This window comes from Pseudomyrmex gracilis, unplaced genomic scaffold, assembly GCF_002006095.1.
Source record: "Pseudomyrmex gracilis isolate BER0280 unplaced genomic scaffold, ASM200609v1 scaffold_67, whole genome shotgun sequence".
In the NCBI taxonomy this organism is placed as follows: domain Eukaryota; kingdom Metazoa; phylum Arthropoda; class Insecta; order Hymenoptera; family Formicidae; genus Pseudomyrmex; species Pseudomyrmex gracilis.
Genome location: NW_018020651.1, coordinates 280601 through 304191, shown reverse-complemented (window position 1 = coordinate 304191; position 23591 = coordinate 280601). Strand labels below are relative to the sequence as shown.

General features: G+C 35.3%; 3 protein-coding genes across 9 annotated transcripts in view; 1 reads left to right on the top strand and 2 right to left on the bottom strand.

The window, feature by feature from the left end:
• The window catches only part of LOC109854483 (serine/threonine-protein kinase N), a 31273-nt gene extending 17937 nt beyond the window's left edge, over positions 1-13336 (top strand). For 2 of the 4 annotated variants that reach the window (XM_020427593.1, XM_020427595.1), the window contains 13 exons: positions 1084-1238; positions 6209-6460; positions 6537-6687; positions 6751-6838; positions 6942-7297; positions 7373-7611; positions 8601-8789; positions 9352-9669; positions 9750-9901; positions 9979-10198; positions 10310-10417; positions 10500-10640; positions 10815-13336. In XM_020427593.1, coding sequence (XP_020283182.1) covers positions 1084-1238; positions 6209-6460; positions 6537-6687; positions 6751-6838; positions 6942-7297; positions 7373-7611; positions 8601-8789; positions 9352-9669; positions 9750-9901; positions 9979-10198; positions 10310-10417; positions 10500-10640; positions 10815-10958 — 2513 coding nt within the window. In that variant the 3' untranslated portion in view covers positions 10959-13336. The remainder of the gene's footprint in view (positions 1-1083; positions 1239-6208; positions 6461-6536; positions 6688-6750; positions 6839-6941; positions 7298-7372; positions 7612-8600; positions 8790-9351; positions 9670-9749; positions 9902-9978; positions 10199-10309; positions 10418-10499; positions 10641-10814) is intronic. The other 2 variants (XM_020427592.1, XM_020427594.1) reach the window with 2 other exon arrangements.
• A 10-nt stretch (positions 13337-13346) lies between these two features.
• On the bottom strand, positions 13347-16227 carry LOC109854484 (tRNA-splicing endonuclease subunit Sen15-like). 4 transcript variants are annotated; one of them, XM_020427597.1, is made up of 6 exons: positions 16023-16226; positions 15706-15794; positions 15461-15562; positions 15242-15323; positions 14996-15167; positions 13347-14879 (listed from the first exon to the last, which is right to left on the bottom strand). In XM_020427597.1, exons 3-6 carry the CDS (start codon positions 15482-15484, stop codon positions 14639-14641), a joined length of 519 nt encoding a protein of 172 aa, XP_020283186.1. In that variant the 5' UTR covers positions 15485-15562; positions 15706-15794; positions 16023-16226; the 3' UTR covers positions 13347-14638. The 4 variants fall into 4 exon arrangements, with proteins under 4 accessions (XP_020283186.1, XP_020283188.1, XP_020283187.1 ...); XM_020427599.1 differs by lacking the exon at positions 15706-15794 and having other exon boundaries at positions 16023-16227; XM_020427598.1 differs by lacking the exon at positions 16023-16226 and having other exon boundaries at positions 15642-16006.
• An 849-nt stretch (positions 16228-17076) lies between these two features.
• Positions 17077-20555, bottom strand: LOC109854465. Its single transcript, XM_020427567.1, has 4 exons — positions 20432-20555; positions 19217-19243; positions 18667-18818; positions 17077-18285 (listed from the first exon to the last, which is right to left on the bottom strand). Exons 1-4 carry the CDS (start codon positions 20457-20459, stop codon positions 17989-17991), a joined length of 504 nt encoding a protein of 167 aa, XP_020283156.1. The 5' UTR covers positions 20460-20555; the 3' UTR covers positions 17077-17988.
• Positions 20556-23591: the final 3036 nt, after the last annotated feature.

The following is a 23591-nucleotide window of genomic DNA, read 5'->3' as shown; positions in this document are numbered from 1 at the left end:
AATAACAATTTCCGACATTCTAAAAATTTATGTTTGTCCGCTAAAAATATTTTTGTTAAATAATATGTTGATATTTAGATGTAAAGTGGACAATTGTAAACACAAATTATACAGAATGTAACTAAATTAAGGGAACAAATTTCAGGGCTCCTATATGAAAACAGAAACAGAAATAAAAAAAGTTTCATATCAACATCCGCAAACTCACTGTTATCAATTGTAAGATACAGCTCAAATAAATGTTTATTAATGGAAAGTGAACAAGTAACTTTTTAATATTATTTATTTTTAATTATTATTATACTCATATCAATATATTTACAGTTAGAATAAACGCGAGGCTTGCCAATTCAAAAGCGTCAGTTTTTTTGTAACAAAATTTGAAAACATTAGATGCCAATGTCTCTTAAATAAAGCGTTTATGAGTAAATCTACAAAAACTGTTTTCTTGTTTTGTCGTGGGAAACTCGCCTCGGAAGTTGGTGTTTCCTTATTTTTAGTTACACACACTCTGTGTGTTAGGTGTCTGTTGCGTATATCTGTATTTAAGAACTTTGCATAAACATCAACATAGATTATACAAGGAACGCATGTCAACAGCTTCGATAAATTCTCTCGGACGTATCGTATCTCCGGCCACAAAAGTCTGATTGTTTGAACGGCCATAGTTAAGCTGCGTACATTTTATTGTTAACGTGAAGTTTATGCGGAATGAAGAGACAGTAAGCTGACATTTACTGCAATAATGAAACTGTTCCAGAATACGGTACGCGTTCGTATCTTACCCAGGAATTTGTGTCGCGTTTTATTCAGCATAGAGGTACAATGTTGCGTAGTATATCCGTTATCGTGGTAAATGGCATTTCTTGGAAGAAGGCTCTTTGTTCGCAGAAGGATACGTTACGTGTAATAGTTTACTTTTTCCATGATATAAAGCGTGGGCGGAGTATATCTTGCGTTACGTAAAAGAATAATCGCGTGCCGTTGATAGGCACCTTTGTACTGACTGAACGATTAGCGTCACAAGCGCGATTTTGTCGAGGTAGCGTGTAAATAATAAACGTAATAATGATTATATTATAGACAGGTACGAGCCCAGCTTGGAACTCGCGTTGGAAGAGAGGGTGGAGGAGCTGCGGCATCGATTACGAATAGAGGCAGCTGTCGTAGAAGGTGCCAAGAACGTGATACGTCTTCTACAAAGTGCCAAAGTCGCTGATAAGAAGGCCTTAACAGAGGTAGGTGGTTTTATTTTTCGAATATGCTAGCCGTCAACGCGAAAGCGGAAACAAGCACCTGTGTGTGACACGCAATCCGCGAGTGGCTTTTGTAATGCGCGCGTATATGTAGCGTTAAAGGAAGCTATTTACGTCACTTCTCTGACAGAGCTGTTTCGAAACGATAATAACGTGGAAATCGTCTGACTTCACCTCTCGGTGAAAATATCATACAATGCGCGGACCATTTCCGTTTCTGGCCACGAGCAAACGTTCTCTAAAACTGACAGGCATTTATACATGCATGACATTTCACTTTTTTTTTTGTATCAGTTTGTTGTTACGTTTAAACTTGCCTTTTTTTTATTTTTAAGTAAATGTAAACTGCGTTTTTACATTACTTTTTTAAACGTGTCAACGACCGAGTTGATTTATAATAATATTTTACGTATTATCGGTGCGGAAATTAATTTCTCTTCGCGCGAGCGGTATAGTGATCTCGCGTCGATGAGAACGTTTCTCCGGTTGTAACAGCCGGCGTATACAAAAACGACAGCCTGATCACGCGGATTGCACGGATCGACATAAACCCCAGAGGGAGAAGAGAGAGAGAGAGAGAGAGAGAGAGAGAGAGAGAGAAAACGATGGCGTATACGCGCCTCTCTCAAAATAGATCTTCCGATGCCCGCGCTACCCCGCCGTCTCTCGTGACGCCTTTTCGGGTCGCGCTTAGTTACCACCTCTCGAGAAGAACTGGCATCACCCAGTATCGTAAGCACCGCGATAAACCGACGACATGTGCACCGATCGACCGCGAAGGAGGCGCTTGTGGAATGCGTACGCCCAAGTCAAGTGGATATCCAGGAAGATATCGACCACACATTCGGATTGCAGCCATTAATTATGATCCTGAAGACTGACACGAAGCCGCCCACAGTTTTAGCTCGTTTGAAGCCACTTTGCCGCCCCCTTTCCCAAATGTTGCGCTCTGAGAGAAGACTGACAGATCGAAGACGTCTGTTTTTGAAAATTTGATTTAAGCTGTCAGGATACTCGTACACTAACTGGACGCTCAAATTCTAATCGAGTTGTAAACAGCTCGTCACTAACGAAAGTTCGTTTATAATTTTCGATACTTGGATGAATTTTATGTGTGGTACGCGTGAATTAATTCAGGGATAATATTGATTTTTGACTGCTGCTTTTGAGATCGTATATGACAAATATAATTTTAATCACATAGATATATGTATGCATATATATATATATGTGCGTATGTATATACATATATACCAATTGTGTGGTGCGCGCTCAATGAGACTCAATAGACGCGAGATTTTTAAGGAATTAATAAATCAATTTTTGTAACGTGGCACACACACTTGACCTCGCTGTGCGTTCATTATTATTGCGCACGATTATTACTGCGTCGGTGGATGTCGTCGCATGAGAAAGTATCATCGTATTCCAGATATATATATTCTTAGTGCGACTATAACGTTGTACCAAATTTATTTTGTGCTAATTATACACCGCGTCGTTTGCTTTACGTCGCTCAGTTTATTGCCTTATTGCCGAGATGGAAGATCACGGTAGCTGCAACAATCACGGAAGCATTGTGTAATTCCCAACGACGAAGCGATAAATTTTACAAACAATCGATCGCGCGCAATCAAGATACATAGTTTTTCACACGATGAAGATTTAGTGCAAAGTGGTCATTCGGTCATCCGAAGTTTCTTTCGATATCAACTTTGAAGATTTTACGTTGAAGTGAAAAGAAACGTATTCTCGGACGGTTCTCGAACCCACACATACGCGCGCATACACACACACATACACACAAGACCCGAAAATAGATCAGTGGCGATGCAATATCGCAGTATTACCATCTTTCCGGGAAAAACTGTGCTGCGAACGAGGTCGTCGAGCACGAGAAGTCGCTAAGTTCAAATAGACATTACATAAGTTTTTTCTCATCATATCACGTCGACATTGAATGAAAAATCGAATGAGCGGTTACAGGTGTTGAAATCACTGAACGATTTGCGCGCGTTCGAACAGAGATTTTAAATCCATGAAAAGAAGAATACAGACGAGAGAATTGCATTATCGTCTCTTCTGGACAGATGTGCCCTCACAACAAAGTCGATTGAAGGACGACAATGTTCTGCGGTGGATAAAGGCGCGGCGGCGGCTAAGAAAAAAAAGAGGCGCGAGATGTACGGACGTCAGGATAGGCCGGTCGACGGTGGCTCGAGCCAAGTGCCACCGTGGCTCGTGCGCGCCGAAGTCACGATCCGCCATGGCGACGCGGTGACCTCTGAGACCGTGCAAGTGCCGCCGGGCACCACCACCACCACCGATGCGGGCGGTATCCGCATGATATGCCGCTGGAACACGAGCGAGCCGAACACGACAACACCAACGACACCGGCAATCACGTCCAACACTTCATCTTTATCGTCAGGCTGCACTGGCGGTTTCGGTTTTCAACGGGGAAATATACTGTTCACATCCACGCCGCCCGAGAGACCGTTTCAGAAATCGTCAAGCGAATCTTACACTCTGCCGCGCTCGGGCTCGTCGGGCAACGACGACTCCATCTCGTCGTCGAGAGGTCGTGCGAACGTGTCCGACTCCGGTTATAACAGCGAGCATTTCACCCCGCGCACGTACACGACCTTGCCCGCACGACGTCCGTCCCAGCAGTACAACCGTCGATGCAAGAGCACGTGCAGCATCGTGCTCTCCACTACGGGCGCTGACAATACAAATCCCGAAAAAACCAACAACGAATCGTCGAAAATCTTTTCCGTCGATTCCTGGCATCATCGACCGTCGCACCAACATATCTTCCCGCGCCATCACCAATTCAGCACAGTTCCGGAAGTCTGCGAGGATTGCGCAGAAGGAACCGCATCCAGCGCCTTTACCACGCACTTTTGCACCCGCGTTGCGGAAAAATCCGCGAATAATAAATCCACCACGGTCAGCAAAGACGCGTCTTCACAGACCACCGACGTCGAATCAGTGCGTTCTTCATCGACTATATCGAGAAGCAGTAAAGTTAGGAGGAAATCAGGCACTGGTATCATTCCTCATTATGTCGAACAGGAAAAAAAGGAGGTAAGTAGGAGTGAATTCCGAATATTTAGAAGCAATTAAAATGTCGTATGTTACGATTGTCTTCTTTTAGCAGGAAATTCGATCGCCTCCACCGTCATGCAAGACTTCCAGTTCCGATCCTCCGGCTGATGCGGAAAAATCAGATTCCTCCGCAAAAGAAGATAGCAGTAAGCACAAATCACGAACGGTACACATCGATGTTTACTGCACAGGATCCGACGATGATGCAAGCACAAACACGACGGTCAGCGACGACGAGCGCAGCACGCCGATGACCGTTTTCGAAAACGAGGACGTCAGAGTCACTCACACTCAAGCGACGAATAATTTACCAAGAGGATTTCAGGACGCGAATGCTTTTCTGAAGCGCAGCGCCGAGCGACGATGCGCGAGTTTCAGAAACGCGCCGATGAGAATGCCCTCATTGGCCAGTTCGAAAGGATACGACAGCGAGGACGTTTTGAGTTCTCTTTATCCCTCGCGATTTAGCTCGTACAGTGGTATACGAGATCTTGACTCCGTACCGTGGTCCGCGGCATCGTCCAGCACGGCTCTCTCGCCGTGCGATTACGAGTCAACGATCATGACATCATCGAAGGACACATTCTCGGATATCGAATCTTTGATCAACAGCAAATCTGATTTGACACCTTGCGATAGTTTCGAATACGCCAATTCTATAGATCGAGACAGAATACGAAGATTGGATATGTCAGCGAAAGTGGATAATAAAAAGAATAGATCCTGGCGATCGCCGCAAATTGAACGAAAACACCTTCTGCAGAACAGAAAAATGAGAGAGTACTTCGAGAAACACGAGATTGGTTGGTCATCCGATGAGAGTGCTGAGGATTCCGACGAGAGCGGAGCGGTTGGTTGGAGTTTCGTGTCCGGCGAGAATAAATCACAAATCGTTAAAAAAGATAAAATTGTCCGTTGTTCGAGCAAGGATCACAGAGAGAAAGCTGATGCAGGCAGTTTAGGTTTGGATGATGGAAATGCTCAAGAACATTCTCAGTTCGCGACACGCGATTACGTTCCACATTCAAATGTTTTGCGCGATCGTATCGGTCCGTTCGGATCGAAGAGTCCATCTCCTCTCCCATCAACTATACCTTCTCGCGTAACGTCTCCCTTTACTACGCCGTATGGGGAAAAAACTGATCATATCGTTAAAGCTTCGAGATTCGGAGCGGTAATTAGTGCGTTTCGAAAACCCGGTCATCATATAGGTCCTTCGAAAAATCCGACATGTTCGTGCGAGCACTGTCGAAGGTACTTTGAAGAAGCGAGAGGTCGATCTTCTTCGTTAAGTGAACTCGAACGACATCCAGCATTCACATTGCGCAAAGAGTGACATCTGAATTTCAATTTTCTGGAAAGTTTAAATATATTGATTCTTTAGCTTTTAAATGGACATGCTTTCTATACTTTATTTATTGATAATATAAGTCTTGTACGCATAAAGTAATTTGCGTTCCAGTGTTCATGGCAAATAAGAACTTTGTTAAACTTGCACATTGTGATTGGGTGTGTTTAATTTATAATTTTCTCAAGTATTCCATATACTGTGTAGCTTTTTTTTTATTTGAATTAATTTTTAGGAGAGTTGCTAAACACACATTCTGTTGGAAATTGAGCATTTATATAAATTAAACAGAAATGTATTATACTGATTGTATTTAATGTTAATAAATACATGATTTATGCCAATTATCGCTTCTGTTTACGTGTGTATAATTTAATCTCCTGTTAATGTTATATTGCTTGTAGAATATAAATAATAATTTAACGTAATATTACAATTAATGTGTACAAACGTTTCGCACACATGAATGACATATTGTTACATAAATTACCAGGCTCAAGCAAGTCTTGCGGAATCCAGCAGAAAATTGGACTTACTCAGATTATCTCTCGAGCTTAGAAGACAAGAGCTACCACCCGATAGCGGCACCGCAGCTCAGTTAAAAAGAGAATTAGCTAGCGTACAGTCGGCAAGTCCAGTTCCTGTTACTTATACATCATTGCAACCGTTTCGCGGTCCTTTGGAGGGTAAAGCCACTGTACCAGCTTCAGTATCAAGATGCGCCGCTGTCACAGGACAATTAGAGGTATGTTGGGAACATGATAAAACGCGATCAATAACGTTTAGTTTCTTCAATTACATGCCATATATGATTGATATAGGTAAGGTTAATGGGATGTCAAGATCTAGCAGAAGAAGTGCCTGGACGTACGAGAAGAGAACATCCAGCTAGTCCTGATTTACGTAGCTTTGTTAAAGGTGTAACAGGACGCAGCTCAAGCAAGTCATACAGCGTGAAGGACGAAACAAGCAGTAAGTTTTTAGTTTACACTTTGGGAATAACATTTCCGTTATTGATTGTCGTTGTGTTTCTAGATGATATAATGGCGGTTATAAAATTGGATAACCAAACTGTAGGACAAACTAGTTGGCGTCCGTGTTCCCAACAAGCTTGGGATCAAAGGTAATATTCTATGTTTGATTCTAATTATATCATATCTATCTTATATATGTTCAAACATATTTTATTATGTGCTTCGTGTTCATGTATCGAAATAAATTTCTAGGTTTTCTATTGAGCTAGATAAGTCAAGAGAACTTGAAATAGGCATTTATTGGAAAGATTGGCGATCTCTTTGCGCGGTGAAGTTTTTACGTTTAGAAGAATTTATTGATGATGTTCGACACGGCATGGCCTTACAATTGGAACCGCAAGGATTGCTGTTCGCAGAAATAAAATTCTTGAATCCGATGATATCGCGAAAGCCTAAATTACAGCGTCAACGCAAGATCTTTAAGCAACAGGTGAAAAATTTCCCGCGAGCGAATCAAATGAATATAAACGTCGCAACTTGGGGCAGGTTGCTTAAACGTTCGGCGCCTTCACTGAATAATTCTAGAAACTCGGAAAGCCCACCAACAGGTAAGGGACTCAGTGTAATTTGTGTGAAATTTAATTGCTCTTGCAAAGATATTTTATGCAGTTTTCTTCGTACAGGACAACAACCATTGCAACTTGTGTTCGATACCTCGGTCGAAGACAAACCCGAAACTCCCGGCGAAGTACCCGATCCAGAAAAGGGTGGATTGGGTGGTACACGGCCCTTGGGAATGTCAACGTCGAATAATAGCCCAACTCTGCCACGTCCTCCGGAACATCCTCCTCCGCCGCCACCAACTATTATAAAGAAACCTTCTACGCCTGCGCCTACACCACCTCCTAAACTAGATCAAGAGGTAAACTTTTTTGTGTATATATATGTCTTTTTATATAGCAATATTATTATTTTTAAATCGGACAAGTCGTTTGTTCTGCTTTTGATGTAAAAATATTATTGCTGTCACAAATCGTTGCATAATCACACGTTATGAATTAATGCAAAAGTTCAGATGTTATATAAAATATACTTTAAATACTTTTCACATAATATATAACAGCAAATATATATATATATAAATATATATATATACATATATGCCACCAAATATATAATGTAGTATGTTTCATATATACTTATATGATATTTTACACAATTTTTCTACTTTTTATCACTTTACGATAGGAACTATAATCATTTATATTAGAATTTAAAGACTTTGGGTATCTCTTGGTTGTGGGCCAAAATACTTTAAAAAGTAAAACAGTTTCTAAAATAAACGTTTTTAAACGGTATCTATTGATGTAAATATATATCTCTTGATACGGCATGTTATCAAGTATATTATGTCTTTTTGCATACTTATAAAATAGTAGTACTTATAAAATTAGTTTCAGTTTAATTTGCACTTTGCTTCAAAGCAAAATTTTTTCAATTATTTTATTTTGGAATGCAAAAATATACACGTTTTTATATATTTTTTTTGCAATTTATTACATAAATTATTACATAAATTGCAAAAAAAAAGTACTTGAATAATTCACAATTCTAGATTTTTACGCAATTAATACGTATAATTTTAATCAATATACATAATTACACTGTTTTTCCAATTTTCAAGAACAATAAGCAATCTTTCACAAACTCCCTGTGAAATAAAAATTTATTATTGCAATAGATTATATATAACACATTTATTGTAGAAGAAATTATATTTTACAATAGAATATAGTTTTACACATATATGTAGTGATGCATGTTTTGCTCAAGTCAAAATTCTGGTACGCAATCTATAATTTAATGCAGTTTCAATCGAGCGTTAGAGATAAGGAGGTAGAGTTAATGTAGTTACAGAGTGCATTAAGGGAGTTTGATTTTCTGCACAACGAGGACAAGGGGAGCTCTCAGGGTGCAACTTTGAGACCCCTTGTTACAGAGCCCCGTCCTGTGCTGATTGCACCATCCTCTCCACGCACACCCTCGCCTCAACCTGTCGTCGAGTTTCCTGAGGATGAGGTACATACCTCCGTACATGAGGTACATTACCTCCGTATAAACACAACATTGCTTTGCTTGCTTTGCAATATTACAAGATTACAACACACATTGTTGCATGTAAATATTGGAGAAAAAAATGTTTCGTGTTTATGCTTGTACATAGTCTTATAATAGCTTGTATAAGTCATTTTATTTTTATTTTATATTTATACTATTATGCATATATACACTTTTACTATACAGTATATTTTTAAATCTTTCTAACTTCTGTTTGTGTACTATGCATGTATCTTTTTTATTTCTACTATATTATTTGTTAGAAATAGATGTGATATGTGAGTATACTTAATAATAACAAAAATATGTAATTAATAATATAGAGAATATATAGTAATTAAAATATTATAGTAATTAAAATGTTACAATACAAAACGCTATATCTTAAACATAATTAAACTGTCTTACGTAGTTTTGTAATATACTAACATTATTAATTTTTCATGTGAGATATGTATTGATCATATTTTTGAAGTGTCTAATTCTGTAATAAAATACATTTCAGCATGTATAATTTTCTTCAACTAGAGGTTCTATTTTTCAGGTTGTATATGAACTGCCAATCAGACCCCTTCAATATAGAGATAGTGCCTACGAGTCAAGAAGACATTCTCAGCTTACTGGTATGACTTTGGAGAACTTCAGGCTCCTCTCCGTTCTCGGTCGCGGACATTTCGGCAAAGTGATATTATCGCAATATAGAAACACCGGAGAATACTTTGCAATAAAGGCTTTGAAGAAAGGAGATATCATAGCTAGAGACGAAGTGGAATCTTTGCTCTCTGAAAAGAGAATATTTGAAGTGGCGAATACGACGCGCCATCCTTTCTTAGTAAACTTGTTTGCATGCTTCCAAACCGAGGTATTTTATAATTCTTTTCCGCATAACGTGTTTAGCATAATTTATAAGAAAGATAAAATAAAAGATCAATTTTATTACAGGCGCATGTATGTTTCGTAATGGAATATGCAGCTGGTGGTGATCTTATGATGCACATACATGCCGATGTTTTTGGCGAGCCACGTGCTGTCTTCTATTCTGCTTGCGTCGTTCTAGGATTACAATATTTGCACGAGAATCGCATAATTTATAGGTACATCGATCATATATATTAAATGTAATGCAGTAACGTATATATTTTAAATAATATATTTGATTTTTCGTTTACAGAGACCTGAAATTAGATAATCTGCTATTAGATACAGAAGGTTATGTTAAGATCGCAGATTTTGGTTTATGTAAGGAAGGCATGGGATTTGGAGATAGGACTGGCACTTTTTGTGGTACTCCTGAGTTTTTAGCGCCCGAAGTGTTGACGGAAACTTCTTATACGCGAGCTGTGGATTGGTGGGGCCTCGGAGTCTTGATATTTGAAATGCTTGTTGGAGAGGTAATTTATATTGGTTAAAAGCACGCGCGCGTGTGCGTATGTACGATACACACACGTACATATATATATCTCAATTTTATATGAAATATTAAATATTTAAAATGTTTTTAGTCTCCTTTCCCGGGCGATGACGAAGAAGAAGTGTTTGACTCTATTGTAAATGATGAAGTACGATATCCTCGGTTCCTGTCTTTGGAAGCAATAGCAATTATGAGACGAGTAAACATCTTACCATATGTCCATTACATTCTTCATTTCTGTTTTCCTGTTATACACGTATGTTTTATATATTCTTTAACAGTTACTCAGGAAGAATCCAGACAGGAGATTAGGTAGCAGCGAAAGAGACGCGGAGGACGTTAAGAAACAAGCATTTTTCAGACACATTGCTTGGGATGATTTGCTTCTAAGACGCGTGAAACCACCATTCGTTCCAGTAATTGTAAGTAACAATTCAGTTTTAATTCTGAAACGTTTGTTGATATAAAAACATAAAATATCAATCAAAGAATTAAGATTAAAGCAAAGATTAGAGTTCAAAAGTGCAATATTTAAAAAAATTAAAACCTTTTAACAAAAACTTTTATTATTATTTTTTTTTTTTTATTATCATTAGCACTCGGTAGAAGATGTAAGTAATTTTGATGAGGAGTTTACTTCAGAGAAGCCACAACTGACGCCTCCAAAAGATCCTCGACTTCTCAGTGATTTAGAACAATGTTTGTTTAAAGATTTTACTTATATGGCTGATTGGTGCTAGTAATTATTGCTCGACGAGGAAAAGTATATATTTGCATGTCATAATTAAAAAACACGTGCTATAATATTGAATAAACCTTTATTGTAGCACGGGACTCGATTATTCGCGCGAACAGTATATCATATATTATTATGTCATGCGTATATAGAATTTTTTATTTTTACCATTATATCAACGGATCATGGTAAATAACATTTACCGGAGAAATTCTTTTATTGAATCTCAGGTTTTCCGCTAAAATGAGTTATATGTTTTTAACAAGTATTAAAAAAAAAAAAACTTAGTTATAATATATATTTACACTTTCTGGTTTTACACACATGAAATAACATAATATCGAGTAAGTTGCTTCTCGCAACTATTGAATCGATGAGCTATGTAAATAAGTTTGTGATTTGCATAGTTTCGAACGTAATGGTTAAGTTGTGATTCCGCGATTGTTAAACGATAGAAAGAAAAAGAAAGAAAAAAGCGATAAAAAGCCTGTCAATCTCTTGTGACAAAGAAGTTTCTTCTCGCATAAAAGTAAAGATAATTTTAGTTTACACTTTTTTTTTTGCAGAAGTGATCTCCAAACATTGTCCTGTTATTAGTATTATATATGTATATGGATGTCCTTTTGCGTGAATATGTATTATTTTTTTTAACAATTTGTTATCTATATATTACTATTTTCTGTACAGTAACACGTGGCAATTACTCGAGGATTTTATAAATATCCTTTTTGTGTAAAGCTTAAAGGATAATATTATATTACAATATTATAATGCAAATAACACATTCACTAAGAAAGCATAAAGTAAAATCAAAATATAGCTATACTTGCTCATGCTCATGTGATAAAGAACTGAAATTAAAGTGGCGCTATGTATGTACAACAGTCACCGACGGCAGATAACACTCAGCGCTTTAAATAATTGTTTATCATCCTGTTACACAATAATTGGAAATTAATCTATGTATAGCTATTTTGCGAGATTATAATGATATAATGAAAGATCAATGAATCATGTGAATATACAATATCAATATGTTTATACAATATTATCAGAATCCTTTAGGAATCCTTTAGGTTCGATTAATATATATAATCCACTTATATATTTGCTATATTTCATTCATTTCTTTGTGTACATTCACAGTGTAGTTCATAATTTTTAGTAGCTCGTGCTTTTTCATATTATGTTGTATATATATATATATATGACTATATAACCAAATATCGGAAAAAAATATTGAATAATTCTATGTTTACTGTAGTTGAGATATTGTCATAGTATTACACGATCAGGATTTTAACTTGACATTAACTTTGCATCAAAGTACTGTTGTAAGACGGATTTGTATTGGGATACAAATATATTTAAATATTGCTTCAATATTTCAGTCTTGTAGAAATTGATCTGAAAATCAAGCAACATTGAGGTAGCTATTTTATACATTTTACTGAAAAACGGAAAACTCCTAAATTAGTTTTCTTTGTAATTGTGAAAAATGTTTTATAAATGCTATAAAACATTTTTATAAATGCTATATTATTTAATCCTATTACTTTAATATTTAATAATTAATCCTTTGCAAAACCGTCATTTGTGTCTACGATTTCTTCATACGTATACAATCGAACTGACATTCGTGATGATTTCATCACTTAAAAGGTGCCTACATCATGATGATGATTGGATACTTTTTGATAACAAGCAATAAAAATTCTCTGAATGTTGTTATAATAACAAAGACAAAAAAATCTTTTGAATTTGTGATTTATATCTCTGTATATATTTCTTTTACAAGATTACAATTGGAATTAAAATTGAGTTATAAATTTTATAAAAATGCATATAATTAAATAAATTGGAAAAAGCATATTGCAAATAGATCTTTATATAAATCATATGTAAGACTTAATATAGTTTATCCAATTTTTTATCGTGTATGAATTAGTTCGTTATATACAGAATCTGTTAAATCTTGACAGATCTTATAGTGCTTATTCTTACAGATTTTTTCAAGTTTGTTATACAGTTACATTTGCCAAAATTTATTTATAATATTGCTTTTAATATCGCTCAAATCAAAAATTTGTCACATTACCAACGTCTCTGAACGGAACTGTTTAATATCATAACTAGAAAATAACAACTTGACTGCATCATATTAATGATAGATTTGAGATACCCCTTTCGAGGTAATTTTAAGATCTATTTGCCTTATTGCAATTACAAATTGATAATCACTTTGATAACTATTTTATACATATATACAAATAATTAAATTTGTCGATAATTACTTGAATACTACAGAATTTTTAAATGTGCCTGTTTTATATAATTAATGTAAATACGTTTTACATAATATTTTAATTTTTTAATGTTTTATGTACACACATTGTGTGTATTTTTAAAATAAAAAATATAAACTTTGTAAAACATTTTCAGTAGCAAATCAGGCAAAAATAATAAGACCTGACAGCGCTTATTAAAGATACAGAAAATACATATGAAATTATTGAAAAGCAAAATGATAATTTAAAACAATTTGTGCGAGTATAAATATATACATTAATATATTATAATTGTTTAAAGTTTTTTAGATACAAAAAAAGAGTATAAGGTTATCTAGAGACATCCTATTCATATACATGCATATTATTTTGAAGTTTTCATGTATAACACACTTCTGAACAATACAATATTCTGTTTTTATGATGCTTTCAACTGCCAAAGTGTACTTTTAAAAACTTTGTAACTTTGTATCGTGAAAATGTGTTGTGATGTTGAGATAATATAATTTTATAATTTTGCATTCTTATACAATATACACACACAGAACGATATATACACACGTATATCATATGTAAGGCATGAACAAATTACTTGTTTTAACATTGCGGATACATATTTTGCAGAAATTATTTCATTAATTTGGAGTATACATGGTGTGGTAAAATATGATGATTTAAAAATCTGTATATATTTATACAACCATTGTGTTTTCTGTAGATAGATTTATTTTTGATTTATAGAGATTTTTATTAGCTTATATACTTCATGTTATACATTTTTTATATATATACATATTTCTCTCTATATAATATTAGATTTAAGTTCGGTTAAAATGTTCGCTATATATATTTATCGTTAATTTTATGATAAAGAAAATTATGTGCCTCGTATTTTGTAGCAACTAATTGACTAATTGATACATGAATACTATACAACTAGATAAAGAGTGTTAAGAATTAATTTATTTAATGCATATGTAATTTTGTAGTGGCAGCTTTTATTACATATCACTTCAAATAATTATGCAATCTTTATAGAGATATTCTTATAATTTGCATTATACATGCATATAAATTACTTTTAAAAAATAGATATTAAAACTATATACATCCATGTATTTGTTTTTTACGTACACCTTTTCCTATCCTATCAGATATCTCACTTATCTTTCAAGAAAAGTTATATATATATGGTAAATGTTTTAGTTTCTACACATCAGTACAGAGTTTTTACATAACTTCTAAAGAATATGAATAGTGTAACACTTATATGTAAGCTAACAAAAGGAAAATACAGTAAGCGCAATAATACAGTAACCACAAATATAGCATGTTATAATTAAATATTAAGTAAATAAACAGTATCATAATATTTCCACAATAGAAGCAGTATTTTTCAAGGCCCTGCTGCAACAATGTCTACACTGCACTGTTGATTATCAGTTTTATGAGATAAACTTTTTGCTAATTCGTATAGATGTGATATGTTTTTTCTAATTTCCTTTTCCAACTCTTGTTTCTTAATTGCCTTTTCTTTCAGTTTCTGTGACACTTCTGGGGATATTGGTTTTACAAGACCTTCAGTTACTGTATAAAAAACACTACTACTGTCTTCAGACTTAAATACGAAAGTTATTCTGTTGAAAAAATTTTGTTATTTGTATACAAAGACATATAGAGCAATAAAACTTAAATAAAATACAAAAATCATAATCATAGGAAATATATCATAAAGTAAAAATTCACAAATTACCGTTTACTTTGCAATGACTGTTGCATCTTCTCAATTTTATCAAAAGAGATGGTATATTTGGTTGCCCAAGGTACATAAATCTCTAATGGAGAATGTTCTCTTTTTTTTATCTCAAAATAAAAGAGATCCAGATCTTCGTTATATTTATATTTGACATCCCAAAAGCGTTTAACTAGATGTTATTATACACAAATTATTAATCCATATATATACGAAGTATTTAAAAAATGCAAACTTTTAATATACCTTCACACAATTCAATATAAACATAAAACGCAGTACTCGTCTTTACTGGATCATTGCATCCAAGCTTGCATAAATGATAATACTGTAAATCAGTAAATATAATTTCACAATCAGACATTAAATCAAAAGATGTTCCTATTTCTCTCTTAAGATTTCTTAAATATGTTATTACACTTAAAAGAACAGTGTATGTGATACATAATATAAATGATCACTTACGGCAGGATGACATATGTCGTACATTTTTATAAACCTATTTTTTTTGCTACACAATGAAAATGACAATCAAGAATGTCGCCTGTCTTTTATCGTCGATCCGTTCTAAAATGATAAACAATGAATGTTGCAACATACTTTTTTATGTCATATAATTATAATAAACTTATTTTATTTAATGTACATTTATTGCATGCTAACTAATGCATTAATATAGAGTTACAGATGTTCTTTATTTTATATCTCACATGTGAAAATTCTCCGAATAAATTTCAATTTGACAATTGTGTCATCAAACAACTTGTTACGCTCTGTTCAATGAGAGAAGAGAATCAGCCTGCGCATAAAACTTATTTTACATTAGACATAAGACACAAATGCAAGACACAGATCTCGTGAAATTGATCAATCACGTTGGACGATTTCCTGATTTGATCAATGTGATTAGTCAATTTCACGAGACTTATGACTTGCGTTTGCGTCTTGCGCTTAATGTAAAACGGGTTTAAAAAAAGAAAAGTGGAGATAACGATGCGCGCGGAATTTGCATTTGCGGAATACTCACTGATAGAAGCAGGGGGAAGACTGAGAGCGGCCAGGGCCATAAAACTGTAATAGCTTTTCCTCCTTGTAAATCAGTGCTATGTCCATGGGTGGTGCACATCGGCAACTACGTAGCCATGTCCACGAGCGACTTGTCGGTATGCGCTCGTGGAAACTTCTACGAACGGTGGTTTCGCTTAGTGTATACCGCCGTCATCTCGGTGTTCTTGGTGCTGGACGACTGCTTGATCTTTCTCGACACTTACTTCGACTCGTGCACACAGCACAGGATAGAACCCCACGCTGTGAACATAGCACGGAATAGAACCATGTCCTAGTTTGGACACAGAGTACGCACCGACAAGTCGCTCGTGAACATACATAGGTAGTTGCCAAGGTGCACCACCGGTGGATATAGCGCTAGCTTAGGGCGGAAAAGCTATTTACAATTACAGTTGTTCATATGGTCCTGGCCGCTCTCAGTCTTCTTTTTGCTGCTATTATATAATCGTTGTATTCCCGACCGTCTTAAATACCTATTTATTTATTAGAGCTAGGAATACGCTTTTTGTTTGTAGAACTTTGGTTTTTTCGTAGTGAATAAAGTCTACCCACTGTGCAGAAATTATAAATTTTCACATACATCGAAACAGCCAAAAGACGTATTGCAAAGATATCTAAAAGAGACACATCTAAATTATTTTATTTATCTTTTAGATACTTACATCTTTACATCGTTTGAACTTTTGTGCAGTCTGGAATGGTTTTTTTTTTTTTTAATTAAAATACTCGTAAAGTATTACTTATCTTTCGAGTCTTATATTATGTTGCACGACCAAGCAAAGATGTCGCTAGAAAGAAGTAGAGAAGAATGGAAGATATTCGGATATATATCGGGGTCATTTAAAGCTTGTAAAGGCCATATTTTACTTTCAATAAAAAAAGAGAGATACACGAATAACACGACTCAATAGGTTTGTATTTACACATTCTGGTCTTTTTTTAATAAAAAAAAACGAATGCAATACAATATATATTAAGTGATATATATATATATATGATTTTAACATAAGAACTTAAACTTAAACATGATGTTTATTGCTCTTAAAAATTATTCAATACATTATATAAATAAAAATAATATAAGTGTTTTCACATTGTAAATATACGTATCCACGATACAATTATTAGCATTTTTTTATAACACATAAATAAAAATAGAAAAACATCTTGATAATCGAATAAAACAAAAAATTTGTAATTCCTAACTCTTTTACATGAAGAACAATTCTTCACTGTTGATTCTTCATATAAAAGACATCGTATTGTTATGTAACAAATTTGTGCAATATATATCAATATATATGAACACATCTAATTTACAACATCTTGAAAATGCAAAATTAAAATCTAGATAAATATCTTAAGATGAGAAGTGCAAAAGGAAATGCTCGTTTTCTATACGCAAATTTGTAATACATTTCTAGTTTGATCTCGCTACACAAAGATAAACGTATTCAAACATCAAATTGTTGTTTTTCTTTCTCTAAGTTTCGTACATTACATAAAGATTTAAAATTGTCTATTTATTAAAAAAGAAACACTGCACATTGTTTTGAAAATAAAAATTACTGATAAAACTTTAACAGATAAAAATGGATATGTATTTTTTCATATATCTAGTATTCTGTAATATGTAAAGTAACAATTAAAACCCTATAACACAATAAGCAGAGCGATCTGTAAATAAGGTACAAAAAAAAAATCCATACAACAATTTTGAAATGTCCGTTTTATGTTGAGAGAAACACATTTTTACTTTTATTTTGATCATAATATTCGCGAGAATCATTCACATATAGACATCTGAGTTTCCGAATAAAAAGGGCTTGCTAACGATATTGCAATCTCCGAAGAGAGATAGAGCTCTTTCATACTTATGAATAAGCATAAGGCGACGATGCCTAGGGGATGGCGAATTACGTTAATTAGAGCTGAGCTGATCCTCGCCATGCGGAGTCGAAGCCGCAAGCTGTGTCGGAGTCCGAATCGCCGTTCTGCTGGATACCGCTGGACGCGATAGAGCCAGAGCTGACGGACGTTGTGGACGTCGGTCGACGTTGAACAGCCCGGTTTGGTCGGCTGACCTTGCCCTGAAGCAACGGGGTAGTCGGTTGACTGGCGGCTTGCTGTTTATCTTGCGATGAGCCGAAGTCCTGCGGCCGTCTGCTCCTTCGCTTCTTGATAGGCGCGTACTTAGGCGGTGGCATTATCTTTTGGTCCAGCTTTTATAAGAAGAGAAAAGAATCAAAATACATACGCATTAAAATTATAATAGTATGGAACGTGTTACAAACTTATACAAGTTGCGATCTATCGTATTTATTATATTGTCAAAGAAGAGAAAAATAATCTTATATATATATTTAATTATTCAAAATGATTAAATTTAAGTATTAAATCTAGATGTCGTCTAGTCGACGACACTTTTTGTGTATCTAAATGTGTAATATCTCTTGATGTGTTTGTGTACACGTTTATCTTGTACAATAAAAAGTGTGTTAGTCAAAGAAAGTGTTTCGCGCATTTTATATCAAGAAAATTACATATTACTTTTGATTACACATCTCTCCGCAAGAGTAGTGAAGAATTCAAGAAAATAATACCTGCACGTTATCCGCGGATCCCCACGACTTGTGAATCTTCTCGTTGTTAGCCGTGCTGCTGGATGCCACTCCCAAGAATTGGCTGAAGGCTTCCGTCGTACGTTTCACGCGAACGTTCAACGAGCCAATTCGTAGGAAACCAAGATCTTTCTCTGTATTCAATCAATCGTTCAGTTACAGCGCTTGCGGCTCATAGTTTCTCTCTCTTTCTTTGTCTTATTTATTACAATATAACGTTTTTTTTTTTACAAAAGAATATAAGACTGATCGACACGAACCATTATTATCTTTATGTATCTTAAGCCATTTTTGCTACGTTAATTGGACAAAGACAAAACGCGCGCTCGCGCGTTTTTTTTTTTAATTATACGATCAAATTAATCAAAATTATTACATGAATTACAAGCGGAGTTATTACAATCGTAAGTTTTAACAAAAGATAAACTAGAGCTAATATATTCTACGTTGTTAATATCTATTCGGCTTGTCTTTCATGCGCTAAGTTAGTTTTTACTGAAAACGTTCGGACACCAAGAAAATTATCTCTTACCTGCATGCTTTTTCCTTGCTTTTATTTCTGAAATAAAATAGAAAATTATTTGATACCGTTTCGTACGAGAGCGAGAAATAAATCAGGTTATTAGAAACAAGAGAGTTATGTAGTGTACATATATAGAGTAGTGTATTAATTATATGCTTTATTTATACTTAATATGCAAGAAGAAGGCGCGTCTGTTAATAAAACAATCGAAATATGCGACAATTAATTGTGTAATACGGAAATGTGTTAGTATGTACGTGAAGCAAAAACTCACTCTTCTACCATGTTATGGGATTAGTATAAAAAAATAAATATAAAAGGAAAACTCAAGAAAATTAATACGATTAAAAGGAAGCAGTAGAGAGGTATTAGAAACACAGAAACTTACTTTCCCTTTTAAGAATTACACGTCCCTATCATTGTTATTAGATGGTAATAATTATCCGACAATTAAAACATTATATACTGAGAATCTAGCAAAGTGAGATATATTATAAATATGTTCTTCTCATGCTTACGTATACATGCTTTTGTTACGTACAACACGTATATCTCATACACGTACGCAGAAACAATAATAGATAATAATACTAGCGATGTGAAAAAAATTTTATGTAACACATATGTTAAATAAAAAGCACAGTCTTATTTTGAACTAGAAAATACTTCGCACGTAGGTAAGATTATGAGAATTAAAAGTTTAAAGATTTGTTTCACATTGCCAGCTGCGTAAATGTAATTTTTTTATAGTTCTAAAAATGTACCACTGCCACTTCGACAATAATATAAAATTGCGGTTTGCAAAATCTTCTTTGGAAAACAATCGAAGATTAAAGTGTTAAAAACTATAATAACATTATATATCAACAAGATAATAACATTATATTGTATATCTTGTTACAACGAATTGAAAAGATACCGAGATATTACTTCACAAAAAATAAATGTGTTTGAAACAAGATTACACAGTTATTTTTTCTCGAAGCAAATATTAATACATTAAAGCTGTGAACACTTTGACACACTTTTAGCAAAAAAAAAAAAAAAAAAAAAAACAGAATTGTGAATAAGACTCGCTCGTAAAATGACAGAAGCAGAATGGGTCCAAATGTTAAAGCTCGTCTCTAATGGGACGAGCGACATTCTCGAAAAGGAATCTCTGTAGGACCATGTGCGCGCGCGCGCGCGCGAGACGAAGTCCCCGTGAAACTTCAAGATACTCACGTAAGAAGTGCAGAAAAGTGACAGTCATACGTTACTCTAAGGTGCGCCTACGTACTTTAATCTTGCGACACAAGCGCTTTACTACTTTAGCAGAGGTGTGCTTCTGAACTTGCCTGAGCGTAGCGGCAGCAGTAATCCCTACAACAGAAGAATACTTCCAGAACCCCGGAGTACTCACCGAGGATAGAGCCCGTAGCCATTTCCGTGCCGAGACAATTCGGAGATATCGCGTCTCACACATATTTACTCTGTTCTACACATCATTAAATCTAAAAAGGGCGTGTGTAAAAAGCGGCGGAAAGATATTTCCTACATGATATCCCGAGAAAGATGTTGTCGGTTACACTATTGTTGGGGGGGGTAACACATATGCTAGCTAAGAGTTCAATTATATAGCGATATTTTAAGGCAAGGATGCTGATAGACGTGCAAATTTTAGTACGTGTGCAGAAATAAATGAACCTAACTATAAGTGTCTCTATGAACGTGTCTAATTGATCAGCTCATGCTACTAACAATATCGTTTCATGCAATCTTCAAGATCAAGCAGAATATATAGAGCGGACTTATCGATACAATTCAATCGATGAATCTGCGACAGGCAAATGTCGCAAAATGAATTGGGAGAACACAATAAACGACTATCGGGAAGAGATACACGACAGAAAGCGAGAGAATTTCAACGTGAGGTCACACTCGCAAGCGTAAACAATGTTCTTCTGAGTAATTAATTTACAGCAATAAATCGGGGAAAACGCGAAGTTTTACAACTTCCAGACGATTATGTTATATTCTACTTTGTGTTATGCAAATTATTTCAATTTTTTTAAAATACTTTGAAGAGAAAAAGTTCTCAGAACTAATCTTGTTTCGTGTAAAAATTGAGGGAAAAAATGAAAAAGAGAAATAACTTATAAATCTTTCTAACGAACGAACTGATACAAATTGATAGATCATTTTGATCAATCAAAGTTACAATATTATATTGTTCCAATGTGTTTTGTCTCGTATTTTCGTGGAAACAAAAATACTTACTGTGAAACGTGTCCTGGCTGACTGCCGCCTCTTGTGAGGCTAGATATTGTCGGGCTTTTTTACCACTGTGATCACGTATCTCCTGATTCGCGCCTAAAAATGTATTATCAATATCCGTTAATGAGAATTTACAATTGCGTAATTTTTGTATTACGTTATATATTACAGTCTCCGAAAACAAAAATGCGCACTCACCGTACACTTGAACCAAGAGATTGAATATGTTCTCATGGCCGAATTGCATGGCGAGATGTAGCGCTGTGTAACCCTATAAAGTAACCAGAGAATTATTTTTTTGTTTTTGTCCAAACGAGAAGGTAAGATAGTCTGAATCGTTTAGAAAATAATGGACGTTATCTTTCATCTTTCCACTGTTAAACGTAGCGGGCGTTTAAATGTGATTATAATAATTATATCAACCAAGAGTAAGAAGAGCGTATCGATAATTGAGCAAATTAAAAGCGAAGGAATATATCTCTCAATTTGACGAGCGTGTAATGTTAGCGCGCGGATATAATGTTCACGTGCTTTCACGTTGACGCAAGGATGCGCGTTATTAATATATTACAGATATATTCTTCTCGGAGTCTACACGGTGTTGTTTAATGAATAATGTATCTCTAATTGTACACGCATACACCCGTCTGACGCGATCCGCCGTTTCCGGCGTCCCGTACAAAGAAGGATACGCCAATCTTTCTTTTTCTCGCTGGAAGGAAATCATAATAAGGCGGGATGAAAAATAATAGAGAAGCCGTATCACACCTTTCTAGCTATAAGTACCGACGTTGTTGCATATCTTATTACGATTTGCTCGGATGCGTTTTGCCGTGTGCTTTTACGACTGAACAAGACAACGACGTACGCAGTAACGAAGGATGGAAGGGGAGAAAACAGCGCGAAAGAGAAAGGGTGATAGCGCGCGTTGCCGTCGCAGAGACAATGAGTAATTAATGGCATCGTATTATGAATATCACCTCGAGCGTGCGAATTCGCATTTCCGCGACAACGGCGCGATCCGAAACAATCACGTGCGTGCGTGCAGGGGACGGCGAAACGGCGATGCCGCGAAAACTAGCCTCGCGTGCATCGCCCCTATCGCCCTTGCACGCATGCACTTTCATCCGGCTCTTATGTGTGAATCTTCCGTATTCCCGTTCGAACACAATGCGCTCGAAACTGGCGTTGTGTCGGATAGACAGTAGATGATTGTCCGCGTAAGAGATGAAGGACTTCGACTGGCGCTAAGATTCAACGTTTAAAATTAAAAGCCAAATGTGGTAACGCAACGTGTGACTTATAGATATGTTATATTGGATTTACTTTATTATAAAATATATTTGAATTGTGATTCGCATAAATTAAAATTTATACGCACAAATGAGCAGCCATTATTGGCGACACATTATTGAGTTAATTAAACTCTACACCTGACATATAAATGTTTGTGTCGGAAATAATAACAGAGGTGAGTATATGGTAAGTTTGCAGTCCGTGTTTTGTTTTACGATTATATTCATCTCGTATGAAATAACTCAATAAAGAAACAACTGTTTCAGAAAATGCTATCTGACTAATCTACAAAAGTGAATTACCTATCACAAGTATGTGCAAAGTTTTACATTTTCATCGCGGTCAGGTCTCCAGGGCATTGTGTGGTTGTACGTACTCGCTTGTGTGTTGCAGAAGTATTAAAAGAACGTTATCTCGCAATTAGTATCGTTCGACTTGGGCAGGTGAAAAAAAAGCTGCTTTTCCAGCGCGTCGAGTAACAGCTGCTATTGCCCCGATGGCTCTCGCTCGCTTTTACCAAGATAATATACAAATACGTAAATTCCATCGCTCGCGGCTGACAATTCACTCAAAACAATAGTATCGTGTTAATCGTAATAGCACTCGCGATATATGAATTATTATAATCACATCATCCAAACGGGTTGTAATAATTAAAAAAATAAATGCCTTTTATTAATTGTTCGTAACATTTCACGAGTAAAATAAAAGATATGTCACGTTCATCTGTACTTATCGGATAAAATATCTATTTTTTAAGTAAAAGAAAAATTAAATGTATAGAACCCACGTTTATATTACCTATGTGATCGTATAAGTTAATGTTCTCGTC

What these genes read in the sequence shown, in the direction of transcription:
- LOC109854465 (XM_020427567.1), bottom strand. Translation starts at nt 20,459, where the DNA reads ATGACTGTCACTTTTCTGCACTTCTTAC. An exon ending in CACTTTTCTGCACTTCTTAC is followed by an intron (nt 19,244 to 20,431) that starts GTGAGTATCTTG and finishes ATTTTATTTCAG; the next exon opens with AAATAAAAGCAAGGAAAAAG. An exon ending in GATCCGCGGATAACGTGCAG is followed by an intron (nt 18,286 to 18,666) that starts GTATTATTTTCT and finishes TTCTTATAAAAG; the next exon opens with CTGGACCAAAAGATAATGCC.
- LOC109854484 (XM_020427599.1), bottom strand. Translation starts at nt 15,484, where the DNA reads ATGTACGACATATGTCATCCTGCC. An exon ending in ACGACATATGTCATCCTGCC is followed by an intron (nt 15,324 to 15,460) that starts GTAAGTGATCAT and finishes ACTGATTTACAG; the next exon opens with TATTATCATTTATGCAAGCT. An exon ending in CAGTCATTGCAAAGTAAACG is followed by an intron (nt 14,880 to 14,995) that starts GTAATTTGTGAA and finishes TTTTTTCAACAG; the next exon opens with AATAACTTTCGTATTTAAGT.